We start from the raw sequence: 20,615 nt of genomic DNA, 5'->3' as shown, positions 1-20,615 counted from the left end.
TTTTAAGTTGACTGAGGATCTGAATTTACGTTCAGCTATGGACAGAAGAATAATTCAGTCATCTTCAGTCTGTAAATATATCTCCTATGAGGAAACTTTATGTTTTCTAAATAAGGGAAGGAGGTGGAATAGATGTCAGAGAGGGTTTTAACCGCCCTTTGAGGTTTCACTGAAACAGCAGAATTTGAGTAGCTCTTTCTTTTGTCAGCATCCATGAACCTAGTAATTCATGGTATGTTTAAATGATGGCTTTTGAGAACATAGTTGATGTTGTTATTGTGCAGACAATCAGTTGGTTACTGAGTGTTACCAGTTGTCAAAGCACAGCTTAGTTGTTTGTAGAATACTCCGTGTTTTCTGATGTCCGTATCAGGAAGTATTAATCAGATAAATCATTCCTTATGAATTTTAGGACCCTGTATAAATCTTTTCAGTTCAGTGTCTCACTTTTCCTTTCAAAGTCCTCTAAGTTTGCAGATTCCTTTCTGTTTTGTTTAGGAGCAGTGTTGGTACCAGCGCTGGAGGGCTCAGGAGCTGATCCGTTCAGACCCGGGGTCAGCAGTCAGTTGAGCACCAGTTAGGTGTGCGGAATGGAGGGATCCAAGAAACTACTTGTCTCTGTTCTTCTAGGTGCACAGCCTTTTTGGAGAAACAAGATATGCCCCCTGCCCATCTACTACACAGCACCACATATGCTGACGAATAATCAGTGTGCATCTAACTCACGACACCATATCTGTCAGCAGGGTGGGGGCACCTACCCCAAGTGCCAAGTGAGAGGGGGCCAGGCTTGTAGGCGTATCTTGTCTTGTACCCCAGAAGCTCCCTGTGGTCAGATGGAAACTGGCTGTGGGCTTGACTTTGGGAGCCAGCGCGCGTTAGGGTTCAGCTCCCCTGCCCATCTCCTCTCAGAGTTGTGCTTGCCTGTGGATTCCCGTCTTTCCCACTCCTCCTGTCGTCCTACCTGAACTCTGTGGCAGCCCCCAAAATCAGCATGTTCTTGCCCAAACTGTCCCTTCCTGTCACAGCCTCTCCGCAGTGTCCCTGAGGCATGAGCAGTTCTCTCTGGCTCCCTTCTCTTGTGTCTCTTGGCTGGCAGCCAGGTGTCCCAGTGTATTTCTGTACAAGTCTCTTTGTCACACCCATTCCTGTTTCTGCACTTCCTCCTGTCATCTGTGCTGGTGGCACCAGCCCCGCAGAGCTGGCTCACGTCCCTTCCTGACACCATTGCTCTCTTGACCTTCCTCCCTCAGAGCTCCCAGTGAGAAGCTTCTCCTTGTGCTAAGTCTGGTCTCCTGAGCCCTCCTCACCCCCGCTCATCCCCTCCACTCCACTGACTCAGATCCTATGTCAGGACCCCTCAAGCCTGATGCTCTTCCCTCCTCTGAAATCAGCACCAGTTACCTGCCATATTATACCGCAGGCTTTCTTTGTTACCCCAGATCTAAATTTGTCAATTCAGGGAAACCACTTTTGCCTGCAGCACACAGCCCTACACTTAATGCAGTGTGCCACCAGTAAGAATTTATCCTTTAGCTGATCATCTGTGGCTTAAAGTTTCACATACTTACCAAATCTGAAGTTATCTTAAAACACGTGTTAGGATTTATTAACACTTCCCAATGAATTTTTTTTGGAGAATATTTATTTGAGATAGCAAGAAAGCACATGTGTGCATGCAAGCGGGGGGAGGGGCAGAGTCAGAGGAAGAGAATGTCCAGCAGACTCCCTGCTGAGCGCGGAGCCCGCCACAGGGCTCAGTCTGCGACCCTGAGATCACGACCTGAGCTGAAATCAAGAGTCAGACACTTAACCGACTGAGCCACCCGGGTGCCACCTGCAATGAGTTTAAAGGTTTGTACTACATACTATTGAACAGTTATTGGAATAATCACATTCTTATGTGTGAATGGGCTAGTCGTGCTGACCTCACTGCTGTTAGAAGTGTCCATGCATTCGTACCAGCGGACACTGTGCAGAGGCAGGTTTCAACTAGCGCTATGGGTAGTTTTTGTCCTGGTTTTTTAATTGAAGTATAAGTAACATACAGTATTATGTTAGCTTCAAGTGTACAGTATATTGATTCAGCATTCTACACAGTATTCAGTGCTTATCACGATAAACAGACTTTTAATTCCCTTCACCTATTTCACCCCTCCCTCTCACTCACCTCCCCTCTGGCAACCAACCAGTTTGTTCTCTGTATTTAAGAGGCTGTTTTTTTGTTTTCTCCTTTTTCTTTCATTCTTTGTTTCTTAAATTCTACATGAGTGAAATCATGTGGTATTTGCCTTAGTTTGACTTATTTCACCTAGAATTACACCCTGTAGGTCTGTTTATGTTGTTGCAAATGACAGGATTTCATTCTTTCTATGGCTAATAGTCCATTGTATATATATACCACATCTTCTTTATCCATTCAGCTATTGGACACGAGGGCTGCTTCTATATCGTGGCTATTGTAAATAATACTGCAATAAAGATAGGGGTGCATGTATCTTTTCAAATTAGTGTTTTCATTTTCTTTGGGTAAATACCCAACAGTGAAATTACTGGATCATACGGTAGTTCTATTTTAAATTTTTTTAGGTACCTCCATTACTGTTTTCCCTAGTGGCTGCACCACTTGACATTCCCACCAGCAGTGCACAAGGGTTCCTTTTTCTCCACATCCTCACTAACACTCGTTACTTCTTGTCTTCTTGATTTTAGCCATTCTGACAGGTGTGAGGTATCTCATTGTGGTTTTGATTTGCATTTCCCTCATGGCTAGTAATGTTAATCATCTTTTCATGTGTCTGTTGGCCATCTGTATGTCTTCTTTAGAAAAATGTCAGTTCAGATCTGGTGCCCATTACATCGGATTACTTGTTTTTGGGGCGTAGGTTGTGTAAGTTCTTTATATATTTTAGATATCAGTCCCTTATTAGATATATCATTTGCAAATATCTTCTCCCATTCAGTTTTGTTGATGGTTACCTTTGTTGTGCAAAAGTTTTTTATTTTGGTGTTGTCCCAATAGTTTAGCTTTGCTTTCATACCCCTTACCTCAGGAGACATATCCAGAAAAACGTTTTGATTGATGTCAGAGAAATTACTGCCTGTGTTTTCTTCTAGTAGTTTTATGGTTTCGGGTCTCACATTTAGGTTTTCAATCCATTTTGTGTTTACTTTTGTGTATGGGATAAGAAAGTAGTTGGTTTCATTCTTTTTTATGTAACTGTCCAGTTTTCTCAACACCATTTGTTGAAGAGACTCTTTCCTCATTGTATATTCTTGTCTCCTTTGTTGTAGATTAATTGACCATATAAGAATGGATTTATTTCTGGGCTCTGTATTCTGTTCTGTTATCAACATGTCTCTTTCTTTCTTTTTTTCTTTTTCTTCCTTCCTTCCTTCCTTCCTTCCAGAGACAGAGCGAGCACAAGTGCACGGGAGAGGGAGAAAGAGAATCCCAAGCAGGCTCCATGCCCAGCACAGAGCCTGACACAGGGTTCGATCTCACAACTGTGAGATAATGACCTGAGCTGAAACCAAGAGGCGGACGCTTAACCAGCTGAGCCACCTAGGTGCCCCTCATTGTGTCTCTTTCTGTTTTAATTCCTACAGCTTTGTAGTATATCATAAAATCTTGGATTATGATACCTCCAGCTTTGTTCCTTCTCAAGATTACTTTAATTATTTGGAGTCTTTTGTGGTTCCATACAAACTTAAAAATTATTCTAGTACTATGAAAAATGCTGTTGGTATTTTGGTAGGGATTGTATTAAATCTGTAGATTGCTTTGGGTAGTATGACATTTTAACAATATTGGTTCTTCCAAACCATTGACGTGGAATATCCTTCCACTTGTTTGTGTTGTCTTTGGTTTCTTTGATCAGTGTTTCATAGATTTTTGAGTACAGATTTTTCACTACTTTGGTTAAGTTTACTCCTAGATATTTTATTTTTAGTGCAATTATAAGTGGGATTGTTTTCTTAATTTCTCTTTCTGTTGTTTCATTATTAGTGTATAGGAATCCAACAGATTACTGTATATTAATTCTATACCCTGTGACTTTACTGAATTCATTTATCAGTTCTAGTAGTTTTGTGATGAAATCTTTAGGGTTTTTTATATGTAGTATCATTGTCATCTGCAAATAGTGAAAGTTTTACTTCTTCCTCACCAATTTGGATGTCTTTTATTCCTTTTTCTTGTTTGATTGTCATGGCTAGTACTTCTAGTACTATATTGAATAAAAGTAGTGAGATTGGACATCCTTGTCTTGTTCCTGACCTTAGAGGAAAAGGTCTTATTTTTTCTGCATTGAGTATGATGTTTGTTATGGGTTTTTCATATAGGGTCTTATTAGATTGAGATATGTTCCCTCTAAGCCTATTTTGTTGAGGTTTTTTTTTTTTTTTTTTTGGTAAGATTTTATTTATTTATTTGAGAGAGATTGTGAGAGAGGAGAGCACAAGCAGAGGGAGGGGCAGAGGAAGAGGAAGAAGCAGGCTCCCCACAGAGTAGGGATCCTGATATGAGGCTCAATCCCAGGACCCTGGGATCATGACCTGAGCCAAAGGCAGACGTTTAACTGACTGAGGTACCCAGGCGCCCCTGTTGAGGAGACTAAATAACGTGCTACTAAACAATGAGTGAATGGGTCAACCAAGAAATGAAAGAGGAAAACAAAAAAGTACATGGAGACAAATGAAAACACAAGGGCCCAAAACCACTGGGATTCAGCAAAAGCTGTTCTAAGAGGGAAATTTAGAGCAATACAGACCCACTGCCAGAAGCAAGAAAAACCTCAAACAACCTAACCTTACACCAAAAGGAGCTAGAGACTATGGACTCTGGGAAACAAACTGAGGGCTTCAGAGGGGAGGGGGTAGGGAATTGGGATAGGCCAGTGATGGATATTAAGGAGGGCACGTATTGCATGGTGCACTGGGTGTTATATGCAAGTAATGGATCATGGAACTTTACATCAAAAACTAAGGATGTACTGTATGGTGACTAACATAATATAATAAAAATTATTAAAAAATAAATAAATAAAAATAAAAAAGAACAAAACCCAAAACCAGTAGAAGGAAAGAAATAATAAAGATTAGAGTAGAAATAAATGTAATAGAGTAAACAGCAATAAAACAGATCCATGAAACCAGCAGTTGGTTTTTTGAAAAAGTAAACAAAATTTATTGATAAACCTTTTATCAGGCTCATCCAGAAAAAAGGAGACAGTACTCAAATAAAATCAGAAATGAGAGAGGAGACATAATAATGGACACCACAGAAATATAAAGGATTTTAAGAGAATATTATGAAAAATTATTTGCCAACAAATTGGACAACCCTGAAGAAATGGATAAATTCCTAGAAACATATAAGCTCCTAAAACTGAATCAGGAAGAAATAGCAAATTTGAACACACCAGTAACCAGCAAAGACATTGAATCACTAATCAAAAAACTCCCAACAACAGACAAAAGTCCAGGACCAGGGGCGCCTGGGTGGCACAGCGGTTGGGCGTCTGCCTTCGGCTCAGGGCGTGATCCCCGCGTTATGGGATCGAGCCCCACATCAGGTTCCTCCGCTATGAGCCTGCTTCTTCCTCTCCCACTCCCCCTGCTTGTGTTCCCTCTCTCGCTGGCTGTCTCTATCTCTATCTCTGTCAAATAAGTAAATAAAATCTTTAAAAAAAAAAAAAAAGTCCAGGACCAGATGGCTTCACAGGTGAATTCTACCCAACATTTAAAGAAGAGCTAATACCTATTCTTCTCAAACTAGTCCACAAAAATAAAAGAGGAAGGAAAAGTTCCAAATTCATTATATGAAGCCAGCATTACCCTGATACCAAAGCCAGACAAAGACATACAAAAAATGAATTTTTTTTCTTTTTTCCTACGTTAATGGAAGCAGTCATCTTGAGGTAGTTAACTTTGACTTGGTGAGGCTGACTACCTAGGTGATGTGTGGAGTCAGTGGACTTTGCAAGCCCGTGGAGCACGCATTGGCTCTTGCTCACCTCTATTGGCAGCACCCACCACACCAGGTGCACAGTGCCCACTCAGGTGTCTAGACTTTCCGATTTTTGGACTTCAGTCAGAAGAAATAGAGTAAGTCCAGGCTCAGCCACATGCCTCATTTGTGCTCCCTTAGCCACCTGCCTTCTGGGGTGTTTCTGGTCAGAGGGCAGCAGTCCCACCCCACTGTGGTGGAGCTGCAAAGGAACAGAGGTGTCGACTAGCCTTCCTTGTCCTGCACATGGGAGGCTGGCCGAGTCCAGGCGGGCTGTAATCCATGCACCTGAGAAACTTTTGGTCGGGCCGAGGCTCTCCAGCCATGTGTTGTAGGAGTGAAGGGGAGCTGGGTCGAGGGTTAGGGAAGGACCAGGGACTTAGGTGCATGTTCTTTGTGAATCTTAAAACTTGGTTTGTGATTCAGATAGCACCTGTCCATTGGTTCTAAGAAAAAGCGTGGGAGGGCAGGAGCAGTTAATCTTTCTAAAGGTAGCAGAGTTGCTTTGTCTGAAGGAGAGTCTGTGCCCTTCTTCAGGGACACTTCCACCCCAGGGTGCCACAAACCCCTGACAGGCCGTGCTTGCAAACCACTGATCTGTTCCAGACACATTATTTTATAATTGAATCAAGTGATCCCAGACAAGTAAAATGGCTGTATAACTAATCATTGGAGATCAAGGTGGGCACCCAGGCCTGATGTCTGGTGGTGTTATTTCCTTAGACTTCCAGGCTCTACGTGTCTTTGACCATGTCATATCTTTAGTGCTTTTTTGTAATAATCTTCAGCCATATCTCAAAATTAAAATATAGTTAGCATTCCTTGTATGTATGTGCAAAGATGACACACCATTAATACTTTAGGTCATAGCGACACCAGAACTTTCTTAGCGTACATATGTGTTAGTAATTACAGCGTATTTCTGAAGCAAGCAGAACATCTGTTTGTTTTTAACATTATATCATGAAGAATGTTTGCTATAAAGACATTTATCACTCCTTTTTTCTAATGGAATTAAAACTTCCTATCCAGGACATGATGAAATTTCAAGGCTGAACAAGTTCAATGCTAGACATATTTTATATTTTAAGTTATAAAATCAGAAATAAAAGTGTCTTCCAACCTAAGAGCAACACTTCCTTCAGTCACTCTGATTTTCAGCCTCCCTAGAGCTTCTGTTGCTGTCAGGGTGTCCCAGTTGCACAGAGGGGTCGTCGTGTACACGGGGGTCCAGGGTCACCCCACAGCTGCTGCGGAGGCAGCACCTCCCTGTGGCTCACAGAGCTTGCACACGCTTGAGACCCAGGACCCGGGAGCGAAGGTGAAGCCAGCTTCGCCACATCACCACCCTGTTCTGCTGGCCTCATTGCACGGGTTGGCCTTGATTTGACTGTCTCTTTGATGTCCTGCTTATTTTCCGTACCACACCATGTGTTCCCAGAGAAGGGAGACCTCGTCGGTTCTGTTTCTCCCCATCTCTCTCTAGAACAGCGTCTGGAGCACAGGTTCCAGTTAGAAGGAGAAATGAGTGCAGAAATGGCTCAGCATCCATCTGCATTGTCCCAGGATGCAAACTCTGTTGACTCACCTTACACTTTGCTGCCTAGACTGCCTTAAATGATTTATGTCTGTGCATTTATACTCACACAGTATAACGGAAGGGTTCTTGTTAAAAGGATGAATGACTGTATCTTCTTGTTTTTATCTGTCTCTTACGTTCAATTTGGCCGTTTTAAATTAGTTATGCTCCTACTTTCCTAAACTGGTTATAAATCTCAGTTTTTGTTCCATAAGATTCTGCTTCTGCTCTTAGCCACCTGCCGTGATTCTAACAGCCTTCATCGTATTATTATTATTGTTCATGTTACAATCTCAAAATCCTAGCTATTACAAAAGGGTGCTTAGAAGGAAGGGCTTAGAAATAAAATTAGCTTGGGGTGCTTGGCTGGCTCAGTCCATGGAACATGTGACTCTTGATCTCAGGGTTGTGAGTTCAAGCCCCACACTGGGTGTGGAAATTACTTAAAATCTTTAAAAATAAATAAGTAAGTAAGTAAATAAATAAATAAGGTAAGTAAGTAAGTAAGTAAGTAAGGGGTGCCTGGGTGGCCCAGTTGGTTGAGCGTCCAACTCAGTTTCAGTTCTGGTCGTGATCTCAGGGTCATGAGATTGAGCTCTGCACTCAGCAGGGAGTCTGCTTGAGATTCTCTCCCTCTGCCCCCCAACCCCCAGTGCACACACGCGTGTGCTCTCTCTCTCTCTCTTGAATAAATAAATAACTATTTAAAAAATAATAAATAAATAGAATTCTCTCAACTGGGATAAAATCAAACTCACATCTTAGAAAGTTGCTCAGGAACCAGCTTTGGTAACTGTGCTGGTGGCTGTCACTTTGATCTGGAAGGTTGGTAATAGTACGTGCGCCCACCTGCACGCCACACTAGCAGGGCTTTCCCACAGCTCCCTGGTTCTCTGACAGCTTAGGAAGTGGGGCTGGGAGCTCCCACGGTGTGGAGACAACTATTACAAGATCGGGTCACGGAAGTTTGAGAAGTTAGAGTGACCTGAATATAAGCTCCTAGTCTGCTGTTTTGTAGACACAAAACTGAGAGCAGCAAGAGAAGTCAATACAGTTTCTATATACGTCCTTTATAAATTAGTCTAGAAATAATGACAAAAGATCGTTACATAATGAAAATTTTAATACCATATGGTTTTGGTAGGTTCAAGTACATAGTAAATGCTAAGAGCTTTATGTTAAATTGAACTGAGTAAAAGGATACTTGTGAGCATGTTAGGGCAAAGAAGGTAGGTGCCAACAATGACCAAAGGAGCAAGAATTTTCAAAAATGCGTGCCTTAGGTTTATATTTATAAGGTTGTAGCAAGGACAATTAATATACTTTAAGCAAACTCCACTACTTTCCATAAAATCTTTTGATCTTGAATAAAGAAGAATGAGGGTGATCTTAAAATTTTTTAGACTGACACAGAAATTTTAGACTTGCAGAAAAGTTTCAAAAATAGTGTAGAATTCACATATACCTTCCTCCTAGCTTCCTCTAATGTTAGAAACCAGTAGGTAACCATCCTACAATTTTCAAAACCAGGAAATTACATGACAGTAGTGTTTTAATTTCACATGTGTGGTTAATGGAAGGGGTGAGAGCAAAGCCAGCCATTAAGTATACTCTACGATAACTGTAGCACAGGTTCTTCTAGAAAATGAACAGATTGTTGTTTTACAGAACACACATGCCTAAATTCCAGCTGTTACTTTTTCCTGTCATACACTTCTCCGTCTTAAACCATAACACACACAATTTTTAAAGGGACTTTGAGGGTCCCAGCTAATAGCAGTACTCAGGTCAGTTGTAAAGGACATACTTACTTTGCTCCAGATTTTCCCAGTCTAAGTCAACAGTGAGTAACATCCTGTTCTCTAAGGAGGCTTGCAGTGAGAGGGCTTTTTTTCTGGAGCGTGAAGCTGAAACTTTCACTAAAACTGCTGAAGAAGTAAACTTGGGGTATGTTTTGGTTATTTCTCTGTGGGGTGACAAGTCAGGTGGGGTCTCACTTATCAATGATAAATGCTGCTACGGCAAATGTAGGAGTACAAGTTATAAGTGATGAGCAAAATCTGGAATCACTTGATATTTTGTGGTTTAAGAACTATACTTGAATATGATCTGATGCATGAAAATGCATAGGACGATACTTCTCTTGTTTTAATATAATTGTTTTCAAGATGAAGATGCTCCAGGGTGGAATCGCCATCTTCTTCAGCATCGCAGATTTGTTCTGGAAGAATATTCCTGAGGAAAAACAGATGTTACAAGTCATAAATGGTCCAAGCAGTATTCAAGCTTTATCATTTAGGAGTTAAGTTGTACATTTGTTTTAAAATGTTTTTGTTTTTAAAATAAAATTGAATCTTTCTCTTATATACTAGAAAAAATTTCAAATACGTCAAAGATGTGAGAAATGAAGCCATAGGAGTAGAATACAGTATACCCTGGGAGCGGGAAAAAAAATCTCCCTTGACTCAAAAACGAGAAACACTAAAAGAAAAGATTAATAAATTGACTATAGGTCTTTTAAAAATGCAAAGTTAAGAGCCATGGCAAACTAGGAGAATGTTTTTGCAACTTATATCACAGATACGGGGCTAATGTACAAAACCCTCTTAGAAACCTGTGCAGAAAAAGAAGAGCGGGAAATGCCTGGCTAACCAGTTCACCGAAGAAAGAACGAAATGACATGGGAACATGAAAAGATGCTTGGTTTCATTCATGAAAAGAGAAACGCAGACCGCGAGTGTCCTGCCACACCACCGCCACTGGCCACATTTGCCTCACACAGAAACATTCACAAGCTCATCAACACGGTCTGGTCCTGGGGCTGTGAAGGACCCCCCATCCCTGCAGGGAGGGATGAGGACCAGCGACCAGGCGGCATCTCCCTTCACTCAGCCAGGATCCTCTCCCGGAATTAGACCAAAAAAATATAAAATGCCGTCCAAACAAAGTTGTGCATTATTGTGCACGTGTTGTGCATGTGTTGTCTGTAGTAGTGAAAGAAGGGAAACAAGTAGGTGTCTGTCAGTAGGGAACTGGTTAAGTGAAATATCCACATAATGGAATACTGGTCAGTTGTAAAAAGAATAAGGAAATTCTCTGTGTCTTGGTAAAGAGTGATAGGATATACCCATAATCATAAAAAGTAAAGAATAAAAAAAATAACACTCTAGAGAGAGAGGGAATTTTTCTGCATCATAATTTGTGTGGAAATTGTGGGAGGCAGTGGGGAATATGAATGTGTGCATCTAGGCTTATATTTGTGAAAAAGAATACTGGGAAAGACTGCAAATTAATTTTAAAAGAATTAACCTATAGGAAATGATGGAATATAGCATATGGGACAGGCATATACCTTGTTACAGTTTTGACTTTGGAGTTTTATAAACGTTTAACGTAGTAAAAATAATATTACATGGGAAATAGCAATTCCTAAAAACCAAAAACAAGCTAAAGCCCTTATCACAGTATCAGGTCGTTGACATGTTGTCACAGAGAAAACCACTGTATTTCTGCCATGTCCTCGAGGAACATATTCTAAAGACAAATAGAGAGCTCCCTAAGACACCATATACTTCATTCAGTACTTTTGTTGTTGTAAGAATGGCATTCTTACATTGAAACTATTTTTTGTATATTGTAAGATAATAAGTTAGTTAATATTGTTGGGAACCTAGATTCCTAGTATAAGATAAACAAGTTTAAAACAAAGAATACTCTATATGGTTAAATTAGAATTGGGAACATCAGTATGAAGTCCTGTTCTTTTTCTTTACAAAATACATATTTCCTGGCAATTCACTGCAAGGCCTCGAAACCGTGACACCACTTTGGAAAGGAACATGCCTGGTCCCCAGCCTGGGGCATGTGATGTGAATGCTGCTCCCAGCGAGGGGGCATGGGAACCTCTGGAAGAAGGCTATCACAGGTGCGCAGTCGGAGCGTAAAAGTGCGCCACCCAGGACCCACAGAGGGTCCTCCCGCCAAGGAGTGGGGTTTAGGCACAATAGTTATAGTTGATTAAAACATTCGAAATATATAAAACTGTAAGTTAATATTAATTATCCAGAGAAAGAAAGCCAGAAACAAAATAATAAAACAGAAACACTTAGGCACCAACTTTTTTTTTCCTGAGACAGCCTCTATTAACATTTTAATGTATAGTAGGCCTTACCACTCATACTTAATACATACATATAATTTTTCCAGTTTTATAAAGACAGCATTAACATACAAGTTTAGCTTAAGGTGTATGACATGATTTGATATTTGTATATATTGCAAAGTGATCATCATTACATTAAGTTTAGTTAACATCTGTCAGCTCACATAGTGAGATATTTGTAGCCAGCTTCTTGGTCTGATTGGATGTTAAAAGGAAAGAACTGAGCATTTGTCTTACCTTTCAGAGTGAAAAAGTGCTCTAGCTGACAAGAAAAAGTCCTTTACAAAGGAATTCCAGCTAACAGATGTGTAAAGGGTAACAAAGTAGTGAGTCACCGTTGTGTTGCCCCTAAGGAAATAAGAATTTCAAGCAGCACTCGTCGGTGAGTGAGACTGTTGGTTCAGAGGTGGAGGAGAAAGGTATTAGTGGAGACTCCAGACTGTCACCACCTGAATCCCACCAGAAGTGGGACAGATGTGTGTGTCTTCGTGCAGTAAATAGGAAGCACAGAGCACAGTCTGTGCCGTACTTAGCCAAGAAGCTTTTAACTGCATCTCACAAAGCCTCCTCCACTCCCACCTCTCTCCCCAGCACTGTTCCCTCTTGTTTTTTAGGAATTTGTGTTTGGACTGTAGAGACAGAGAAGAGAGGAAGGGGTATACTCCTCAGGGACAGGAATCCCACATCGGGGATTGGCCTGTGACCGCACTACCAGAGTATTCCAGATTAATTCTTGAGACCAGCACGCTCTCCAGGCAGACAGAAAACTCTGTCCCCAGAAATGAGAAAAGCGGAGTCTCAATAATTTTATTCAGAATTTTACCTTCAGAAAAGATCTAGATAGAATCAGTTTTAATTTTAGCATGTATTTAGGTTTTTTATCTACAGAGTAGAGTTTTTAAAATTACAAATGGAGGTAGAAGCAGCATCATTGTCCACCTCCCGGGTTCCCAGTATTAGGTAGTAATGTTCCGTTCTAAAGGGTTTTTACCGTGAAAGTTAGCGGACATAGACATGTAGAGAAAAGCTATGACGAATGCTGTGTACCTGCAAACATCTGCCAGTCTTGTTTAATGGGACCGCTTGTCCTTTTTCCCCTTATAAGGAAATCCCAGACACCATGTCATGGTTGTGTAATCATATCCTCTGTCAATCACAACAATTTAAATCAATACTTGAAAAAGCCAGAATTTACCGTATCTTATTGTTGTTCAGCCTCAGAAAATGTAGTGCTTTCATTTCCCGTACCCCAGGTGGTATAGATTTTAAGTCATTGTGATCCAGAAACAGCTCTCTCAGAGAATGATACGTCCCATAGAAGGAGACTCGGTCCACGCCGTCATCGGAGAGTCTGTTAAATGACAGGTACAGGTACTCCAGGCCTGGCTGCATGTGGCCAAACACGTAGCCGGGGATGCGCTCAATCTGGTTCCCGAGCAGCACGAGATGCAGAAGGGACTTGGGCAGGTAGGACGGGACGTGGTAGAGCTTGTTGTAGGAGAGGTCGATGGACTCTAGATTTCTGCAACAAAGAAGGATTAGCGGGGCACCGCGTGAGGCAGGGACCGTGAGCTCCGGGCTCAGACAGGGCCGGTCAGGATGCTTGGCCGTGTTCCCGCACCGTCTGGTTTGCAGTAGTGAGTCCTGTGTGAGGGTGACTGTGTGGCGGTCTGCCCTGTCTGGCTGTGAGGCTTGCAGTCTTATCTGGGCGCCACACCGCGGCTCCCACTCCGTTACAAGGAGTGCCAGGTTCAGAAAGAACCACTATCTCTAGGATCAAACGTGAATCAGAAATGAGGTCAGGGTCTTAGCTGCTATCAAGCTGCCTCTCCCTGAAATCGCCCCGGGTTCCAGCAAGGACGTGGTGGTGGTGTGGAATCTGCATTCTTGCTCCACACCCGATCCGATGGCCTGATACACGGGGGCTTGTGGTGAAATGGAGCTTGTTTTCGGGCCTTCCCCTGTGGTTTCTGAGTCACCCTGCCACCACCACATCCTGCTGGCCCCGGCTGGCCCTCCACACCATCTCATCCCTCTCTCCTGCCCCTGAAAGATGCCTGTTCCATCTGTTTCACCCAGATCCCCTGTGTCCTCACCACACGCCCAACCTGGCTCCCCACCATGGCCCATCCTGCTCCTCCTGACAGGCAAGATCCCCACGCCGGCCCCTTCCCTGCATCCTTGCCAGGAGGCTGGACCCTGCTTCCAGCCTTCCCTGTCAGGCGAAGCACCGTTCAGGCTGTTTTATAAGACTTGAGGTAGAGAAATGGTTTGGAGGAATGAAGACAGTGTGGCATAGGACAGGGGAGCCTCATGGTCCCATGGTGGGGGGGCGGGGCAGGATGGTTTCCCTTCAACTTCATGGCCACCTGTGAGGTGGACAGATCTCGGGTCCCTCACTGCTTGGGTTCATGGCAGGGTGTGCACAGCAGCAGTGACCACGATCATCCCAACACCAGTCACACCATCCACAATATGAGCTCCAAGCAAGTAGCCAGGTTCTAGGGAGGGGGAGGCTCACGAAGGAGGGGTGCCATTCCTAAGCTCACTTCCCCACATTCAGACCCTGTGCTGTAATGGCAGAAGGAAGGCACTAAGAAAGGCGAAGAGCAGCGTCTACTCACTCTTGATTTATCCAGGCTAGCGGAGCAATCCTGTTTTCCTCAATTTTATTATAACGTAGCACAATGACATTGATCTTTCTGGTGTGGTTGAAACAGATCTCAGTGATTTCTTCAATTTGGTTATTTTCTAGGTATAATTCCTATAATTAACAGAAAAGACTGTTTTTCTTTGTGTTGGTTGGCACATATATTCAGCTTCACAGGTGGAAATGGTACTGTGGACTGTTCTCAGTAGTATTATCTGGAGAGTCTTCTGCTCTTCCAAGTGAATTCATTGCTGTAAGTTGTCCTGTTCTATCTAATTAGCGAAATAAAAGCTACCTTCTTTCATGGTCATGGAATTAAATGCATTTTTTTAACCATAAAATTTTGCAAAATAGAGCATACCGTAATAATAGTATAAAGTTCTCTAATTTACAAAACTTATTCATGTAAATTATCTCATTTGGGCTTCAAAACCCTAGAAAATTGGTACAAATGATCATCTCTGTTCAGTAGTGGAGACACTTGGGCCTGGAGAGAGGATGCCCAGGAGACACACGTCCCCACCCCGCCCCAGCTCTAGGACAGGCCACTTCCCACCAGTCCATGCTGCCTGTCAGGGTTTTAGACTTGCTTGTATTTTAATTAATTTAATTAAAAATTAATTGGGAACCCTCATTTAACATCAGGGTAAAGTTTGCTAGAGCTATTGTTTTCAACAGCGAGCTGCCTTTGGTTAAATTCATTTGACGTTAGTGCAAGTTTTTCACTCAAGAGGCTTGGAAATCAGAAGTAGATATTGGAATATGTCTTCATTGTAATTTTTGATTCCTATTATAGTAATTTTCCCTTGTTTTAACTTAATTTTGGTATTTATTAGATATGAGTAAAGCAATTTTTAGCTTTTTGCTTTTAACTTCATACGTATTTAGAGGTGAACCAAATCAGTGGTTCCCAAACTTGGTTGCATATTTAGATCACTTGTGAGCTTTCTAAAGTTACTGCAGTCAGAGCACACTCATCCATACACTAGACCCTGTGTCTGTGAAGCGGGGTCCTGGAAGGGGTCGGAGCACACACACCTGCGTGGACACTGCCTCCCATACCAATGAGAGGGACCCTCTGGAGAGAACACCCAGATGGAGACACGTTGCTCCTCCTTACTATTTGGCTTGTGTGTGTTTACTAGGTGCATGCATTATGTATTAAAATCTAACTTAAAAAATTATAAATTACTGACCCTACCCTCCAAAGGAACCTGATTGAGGATATCTGGGGTAGGGTACGGAGTCCGTATTGCTCTAGAATCCAAGAGATTCGGATGTAAAGCCCATTATTGGAACCTCAATCTTTACAATTTTGATAAATTCTAAACTGATATGTTGATCTGCAAATAGGAAAGGAGATGCTATGGCACGGCGTCAGACCCAGGCTCTGCTGGCATAGCAGGCCCACAGCTGTGGGAAGCTCCAGCCTGCCTTCCTGCTGAGTAATCCTCTGTGCAGCAGAAACAGCTGGGAGCAGTCAGTGCCGGGTCTGCCAGACCTCTGCTCTCAGGGCTGGAAGTCAGGTGTGCACTGGGCAGTGAGGGCCCCCAGAGTGTGTGAAGTGTGTCCCTTGCTGCAGCGAGGAAGGCCCCACACCTGGGCCCTGGGTGGGAAGGGCAGGGCTCGGCCTCGGTGGGGCGCTGGGCAGAACTGGGAAGCTATCTTGCAAGTTGTAGTTTCTGTGTAAATTCTCAGCTCATCTTCCCCATTCTCTCCCCAAAAGCTGTCAGTAAGATCAATTTTCATTTTATCAAAATTTCACTTTATCAACTATTATTACGTTTAAAGAAACAACAGTGCTCAGATTACATAGCGGAGTGTACAGCACCAAAATGTACTTTAATCTGCCTCACAATAATCTTTTAGAATAATGCTATTTGTCTTATTGAAGTGTACTGTACTAAAAATGTAAAACATTGTTAGAAAGATACAGTTACCTCAATAGAAGCAGGAAGACCCTGTGGTATAATTCTGAATTTATTTCTTCCCAGACGCAGGTAGGCTAGGCTCTTCAAAGATTTGAAAGCCAAGGGATTCACATTGGTTTCACTGAGATTGTTTCCTTCCAGTTCTAAGGTGACCAGTTGATTTAGGTCTATAAAAAATAAAATATAATTTTCAGAATATTAGGAAAACCAAAGAACCATGTAGTTTCTATATCTTTCAAAACATCATGTGAAATGTTCAGTTTATTTGGAGGGTAGATGTCCCTGCTTTCTTGGTGTTCCCCATGCAGAGCCTCCTCTCAAGTGCTCTGTGCACCCCAGATGCTGGTCTCAGCCAGCACTGGACGCCGGACATGTGGTCCAGGGGAGAGGCGGGCCTGCCGAGAAGTTACCACACTGTAGGATGTCTAAGGAACAGAAGCTGAGCAGGGCCTCCCCACAGGGGCAGCGGGGGCCAAGCAGGGACTCAGGACACAGGTGGGCGAGAAGTACAAAGTTGTGGAGGTCCCTTAAAGCCTGTGGAAAGACGTGGACACGCATATGACACGGCAGCATCATTGGTGACGGGGAGTGTGGGAGCGCTCTGCCTCGCAGATGTCAGTCTCTGAACAAGGGAGTTCCAGCGTGAATTCCCGTCACACGTGTTCACGTCCTGGCAGATAGTGCAGCCAAATGCATGTTTGGAAAGGAGAATGATCGAGAATTCTCCACGCACTCAGATTGAGCTACCAAGAAAGGCCTTTATACAAACAAGTTTTCCCTGCATCGTTTCTGCTGGCCTCAGGAGTGGTATGATCCAGATCACTTGGAACCCTACAGGAGAATGGACAGCTCAGCAGTGATGATACCCAGAGGCATCTGAGTCAGGCATTCAGGGTGTAACTTTGGAGATTGTTCAGTGGCCAAGATTTCCAGAATAGGAATGTTTTCATCTTCAACTCAAGTCACGGGCATTGCACTGAACGCTCTGTACGGCTCTGTTCCTACTCTTAGGCACATTAGAGAAACAAGACATCGTCCAAGCACGAGCAAGCGACAGGATGATCGGGGTGCAGATCACAGGTGCTGAGGACCACAGGAGTGGTGTGGACGTGTGGGTGGGCTGGGCTCCCAAGGACAGGAAGACGTAGGTAGAAATGGGGGAGGCTGAGGCAGCCAGGTGAACACGGACAGTAAGAACCCATGTGCTCAGCGGTAGGAGGCAGGCCCGCCTTGGGTGAACCGTCTGCTGGGGGGGTGCAGGCCCTTCGTGCACCAGACAGTATGGTCTGGTTTTCCTGTCCAGGCAGCGAGGAGCGCTGGGCAAGGACAGCATGACAAAACATGAACCTGGCAGTTGTTTTAGCATCAATTGAAGGGCTGAGGAGAATTAGGGAGCCCAAGCAATAAACTGAGAAGTGGTTATGTTTTCTTATATTCTCCTTGATTTCCAAAACCAAAGATACTGAGAATCCAGCATATTTATCTAGTACATAGTTGAGGTCTTGGAATGTAATGGAAGTTTTCCTGTGAAAAACAGATAATCAAAGTAGACTAATGGTCGGTGTGTGACCCCACGAGAGAGATGTGGCACACGGTGTTTACAGGTACTCTCTGGTTTATACATTGTGTAGGAAACATAGGAAGTGTGCTCTCGTATGTGACAGGAGACAGGGCGGAGCTAGAGAAGCTGTAGGTCAGATGCAGTAGAACAAGGGTTTATACGCAGGAAGCTGGTAGGAAGTCCTTCCCATTGTGGGGCGGGGAGCAACATGGCAGGTCATGGACACGGGAGAGCGTGGTCCCTGCGTGCCCAGAGTGGGGGCCAGCCATGAGCACTGCCCGCAGCATCGGGATCCTCCTGTTTCTGCACACCTTTGCGCATGCTGTTTCTCTCCCTGGAGCTCCCTTCCTCCCCACTTGTCTGGGACTGTCTGTAACGTGAAGGGTCATGTGTGAAGACCTGTCACAAAAGCACAGGGAGAGCAGCAGGCCCCTGAGGGCCAAGCCAGGGGCTTCCGTGCAGAAAGAGCAGCGTCCCAGCAGTGGTGGCAGCTGCGCGCGGGTGCACCTTGCCTGCTGCCAGCTGCTCGACCCTCCAGGCAGTGGGCTCAGCACAGTGTCGAGGCTCTCTGGCACAGTGACCTGAGCCCCTCCTCATGGCCAAAGCCTCCATGGTGCTTGGACTGTGGGGGACAGCAGGGGAGGGAGGGAGGGAGTGTGTGGAGAAGCAGCTGCCAGGAATGTGTGCGCACACCTTCCGAGTAGGGGCTTCTGTTGTGTAACACGTCATCTTGAGAATGCAGCCAGAAAGGTGACCTCACGTGCGGTTCACATGCAGCCCACTAGGGCGCTGGTCTACATGTTCCTTTGGCCCTGCTTCCCCTGGCAGTTAAAAAAGACTTTCTGATGTCTTTTCCATATGACAAAGCCCATCACCATTTGTGTTTGTTGATGTTTTTCATGTGTACCCTGCAGTCCATCTGGAAATAGAATATTTCCATAACTCTGTAATTTTCAGACTTGGCAATTCTTGGTGGTATTGTGTTTTTTCCCATCACCAGAAGTGTTTTGTTCCTATGAAGTTTTTTCGGAGTGAAAAGCAAATAATGAAATGGTTTAATTCCTTTTTAGGCTTGAGTTATCGACATTAACATAAAAATATTTCAAATCAAATAGGTAGAAAGTATTGGACACCGCGCCTCAGGCGCTGCTAGACTGCTGGGAACGGGGAAGGAAACATTAGCTGTCTCTGGAAGGAGATGTAATCCCACCACAGACCCTGGCTAGTGTTTAGGAAAAGCTAACGTAGTGCTGCATCTTTTGTGCCTAGTTCACGATATGACAGCTTCAGTTCAGTTTGGTCCAGAGTCAACCACAAAAGGAGAAAATAAATTTCATGAACTTAAAGGGTAAAGTGGCCTAAAAAACTCGCCAGCTCTCCGTATGGCTGTAGTGCCCATAAAGCTCCCACACGACCGCAGAAGAAAGGCTAGAATAGGACACATATGAACTAAAAGTTAAATACCTGATAAGCTTTCTTCATTGATCGCCTGCAGTCTGTTCTCGTTGATCTTAAGTTCTTCTAATGCAGACGGTAGTTCTGAAGGAATCTCTGCCAGATTGTTTCCATCCATATTCAGGCGAATTAGCTTCTTCAGAACCTTGAAAAGCAAATCTCAAAATTACCTTTTCACATGGTCACAGACACATCGTGCATCTTCAGGGGTCAAAGTGCAGTCGTGACTTAACCTTACAAACCTGCGTGCTCTGACTTGGGCCCATGGGAAGCTGCATGTTCTCCCGCCGCTCCCCCATTTCCCTGCTGCGGCTTTACTGAGCGAGAGAAAGCTCCTGTCACCACTGGACCGCTCCTATTTTGCTAGATCTTAGGCGTCCACCTTCTCAGCAGTAGACAGAAGGCTACTGCAGAATCTGAATGTGTCATGGATGCTGGCAATGAAATCAGCAGTTTGAATCCTTACCGTGTACGTGTACACCTCAGTTTTGTCATTAGACTAGTAGAAACGGCCCTAAAAGAGCACTGATGATTGCGGAACCGCTTCAGAATGGCGTGCTGCAAATACCACTCGCTGTTCCTCTGTGGCATCCGCACAGTCTGACTGGTGGAAGCACGCCCACGTTTGCAGCTGTGTGCTCCTCGGCCCGAACGCCTGCCCCACCAGACTGGAGCGCTGCACAGATGATTCACCTCAGGCACTGAATCAGACTTGGGAATGGGACAGGGGATCCCAAAACAAGAAAAGGAGACACTCTCCTGTGTGTCTTTCTTTCTGATCAAACACAGGAAATGCGTGAGTCCCAGCTGTCGTATGACAAGGACACGTCTGCGACTTGAATGCAGGGGTAAAGTTTGGCCTAGTGGGATGTAGTAGGTTTCAGTGGGCTTCTCAAAAGGACACACGAGTGTGTTTGTTTACACACCCAGACCCTTCCTTTCTTGCTTCTACCTTTGCTTCTCTGAAACTCCTTGATCCTGTCGTCTTTTCTGCTTTTTAGAAAATATTTTAGTCACACCCAAGTCTTGCAGGGGCTTATTCTATGCTGTTTGCTGCCTCTCTCTCCCTTGTCTTCCCCACCATTCCCTGTGCTAGTTTTCATCTGAGTCCGCTTGTGTTTCCAGAACCCCTCCTGCTCACATGATCATCAGGTCTTGCCCTCGGCACAAAATAACGAAGCTCTTTCTGGCCTGAAAATGTTAACAAGAGTTTCCAGATAAGCTCTCCTTTATTCCTGGAAATACCTCATGTACTAAGAGCCCACAT

The 20,615-nt window shown here is 43.8% G+C and overlaps 2 protein-coding genes across 6 annotated transcripts in view; one reads left to right on the top strand and one right to left on the bottom strand.

Annotated features, from left to right (window-relative positions):
• Positions 1–20,615, top strand: part of LOC103663166 (centromere protein P) — a 248,300-nt gene that overhangs the window by 157,079 nt on the left and 70,606 nt on the right. The window lies entirely within an intron of this gene.
• ECM2 (extracellular matrix protein 2) overlaps positions 8,695–20,615 on the bottom strand; it is a 33,291-nt gene continuing 21,370 nt past the window's right edge. For all 3 annotated transcript variants that reach the window (XM_040620378.1, XM_008690862.2, XM_008690863.2), the window contains 5 exons: positions 19,358–19,493; positions 16,342–16,499; positions 14,376–14,515; positions 12,947–13,273; positions 8,695–9,824 (listed from right to left, as the gene is read on the bottom strand). In XM_040620378.1, the coding sequence (XP_040476312.1) occupies positions 9,656–9,824; positions 12,947–13,273; positions 14,376–14,515; positions 16,342–16,499; positions 19,358–19,493 (930 nt within the window). In that variant the 3' untranslated portion in view covers positions 8,695–9,655. The remainder of the gene's footprint in view (positions 9,825–12,946; positions 13,274–14,375; positions 14,516–16,341; positions 16,500–19,357; positions 19,494–20,615) is intronic.

The sequence above is a fragment of the Ursus maritimus genome, unplaced genomic scaffold (assembly GCF_017311325.1).
Source record: "Ursus maritimus isolate PB19 unplaced genomic scaffold, ASM1731132v1 scaffold_34, whole genome shotgun sequence".
In the NCBI taxonomy this organism is placed as follows: Eukaryota; Metazoa; Chordata; class Mammalia; order Carnivora; family Ursidae; genus Ursus; species Ursus maritimus.
The sequence above is the reverse complement of the archived record's forward strand: the minus strand, read 5'-3'. Positions and strand labels throughout refer to the sequence as shown.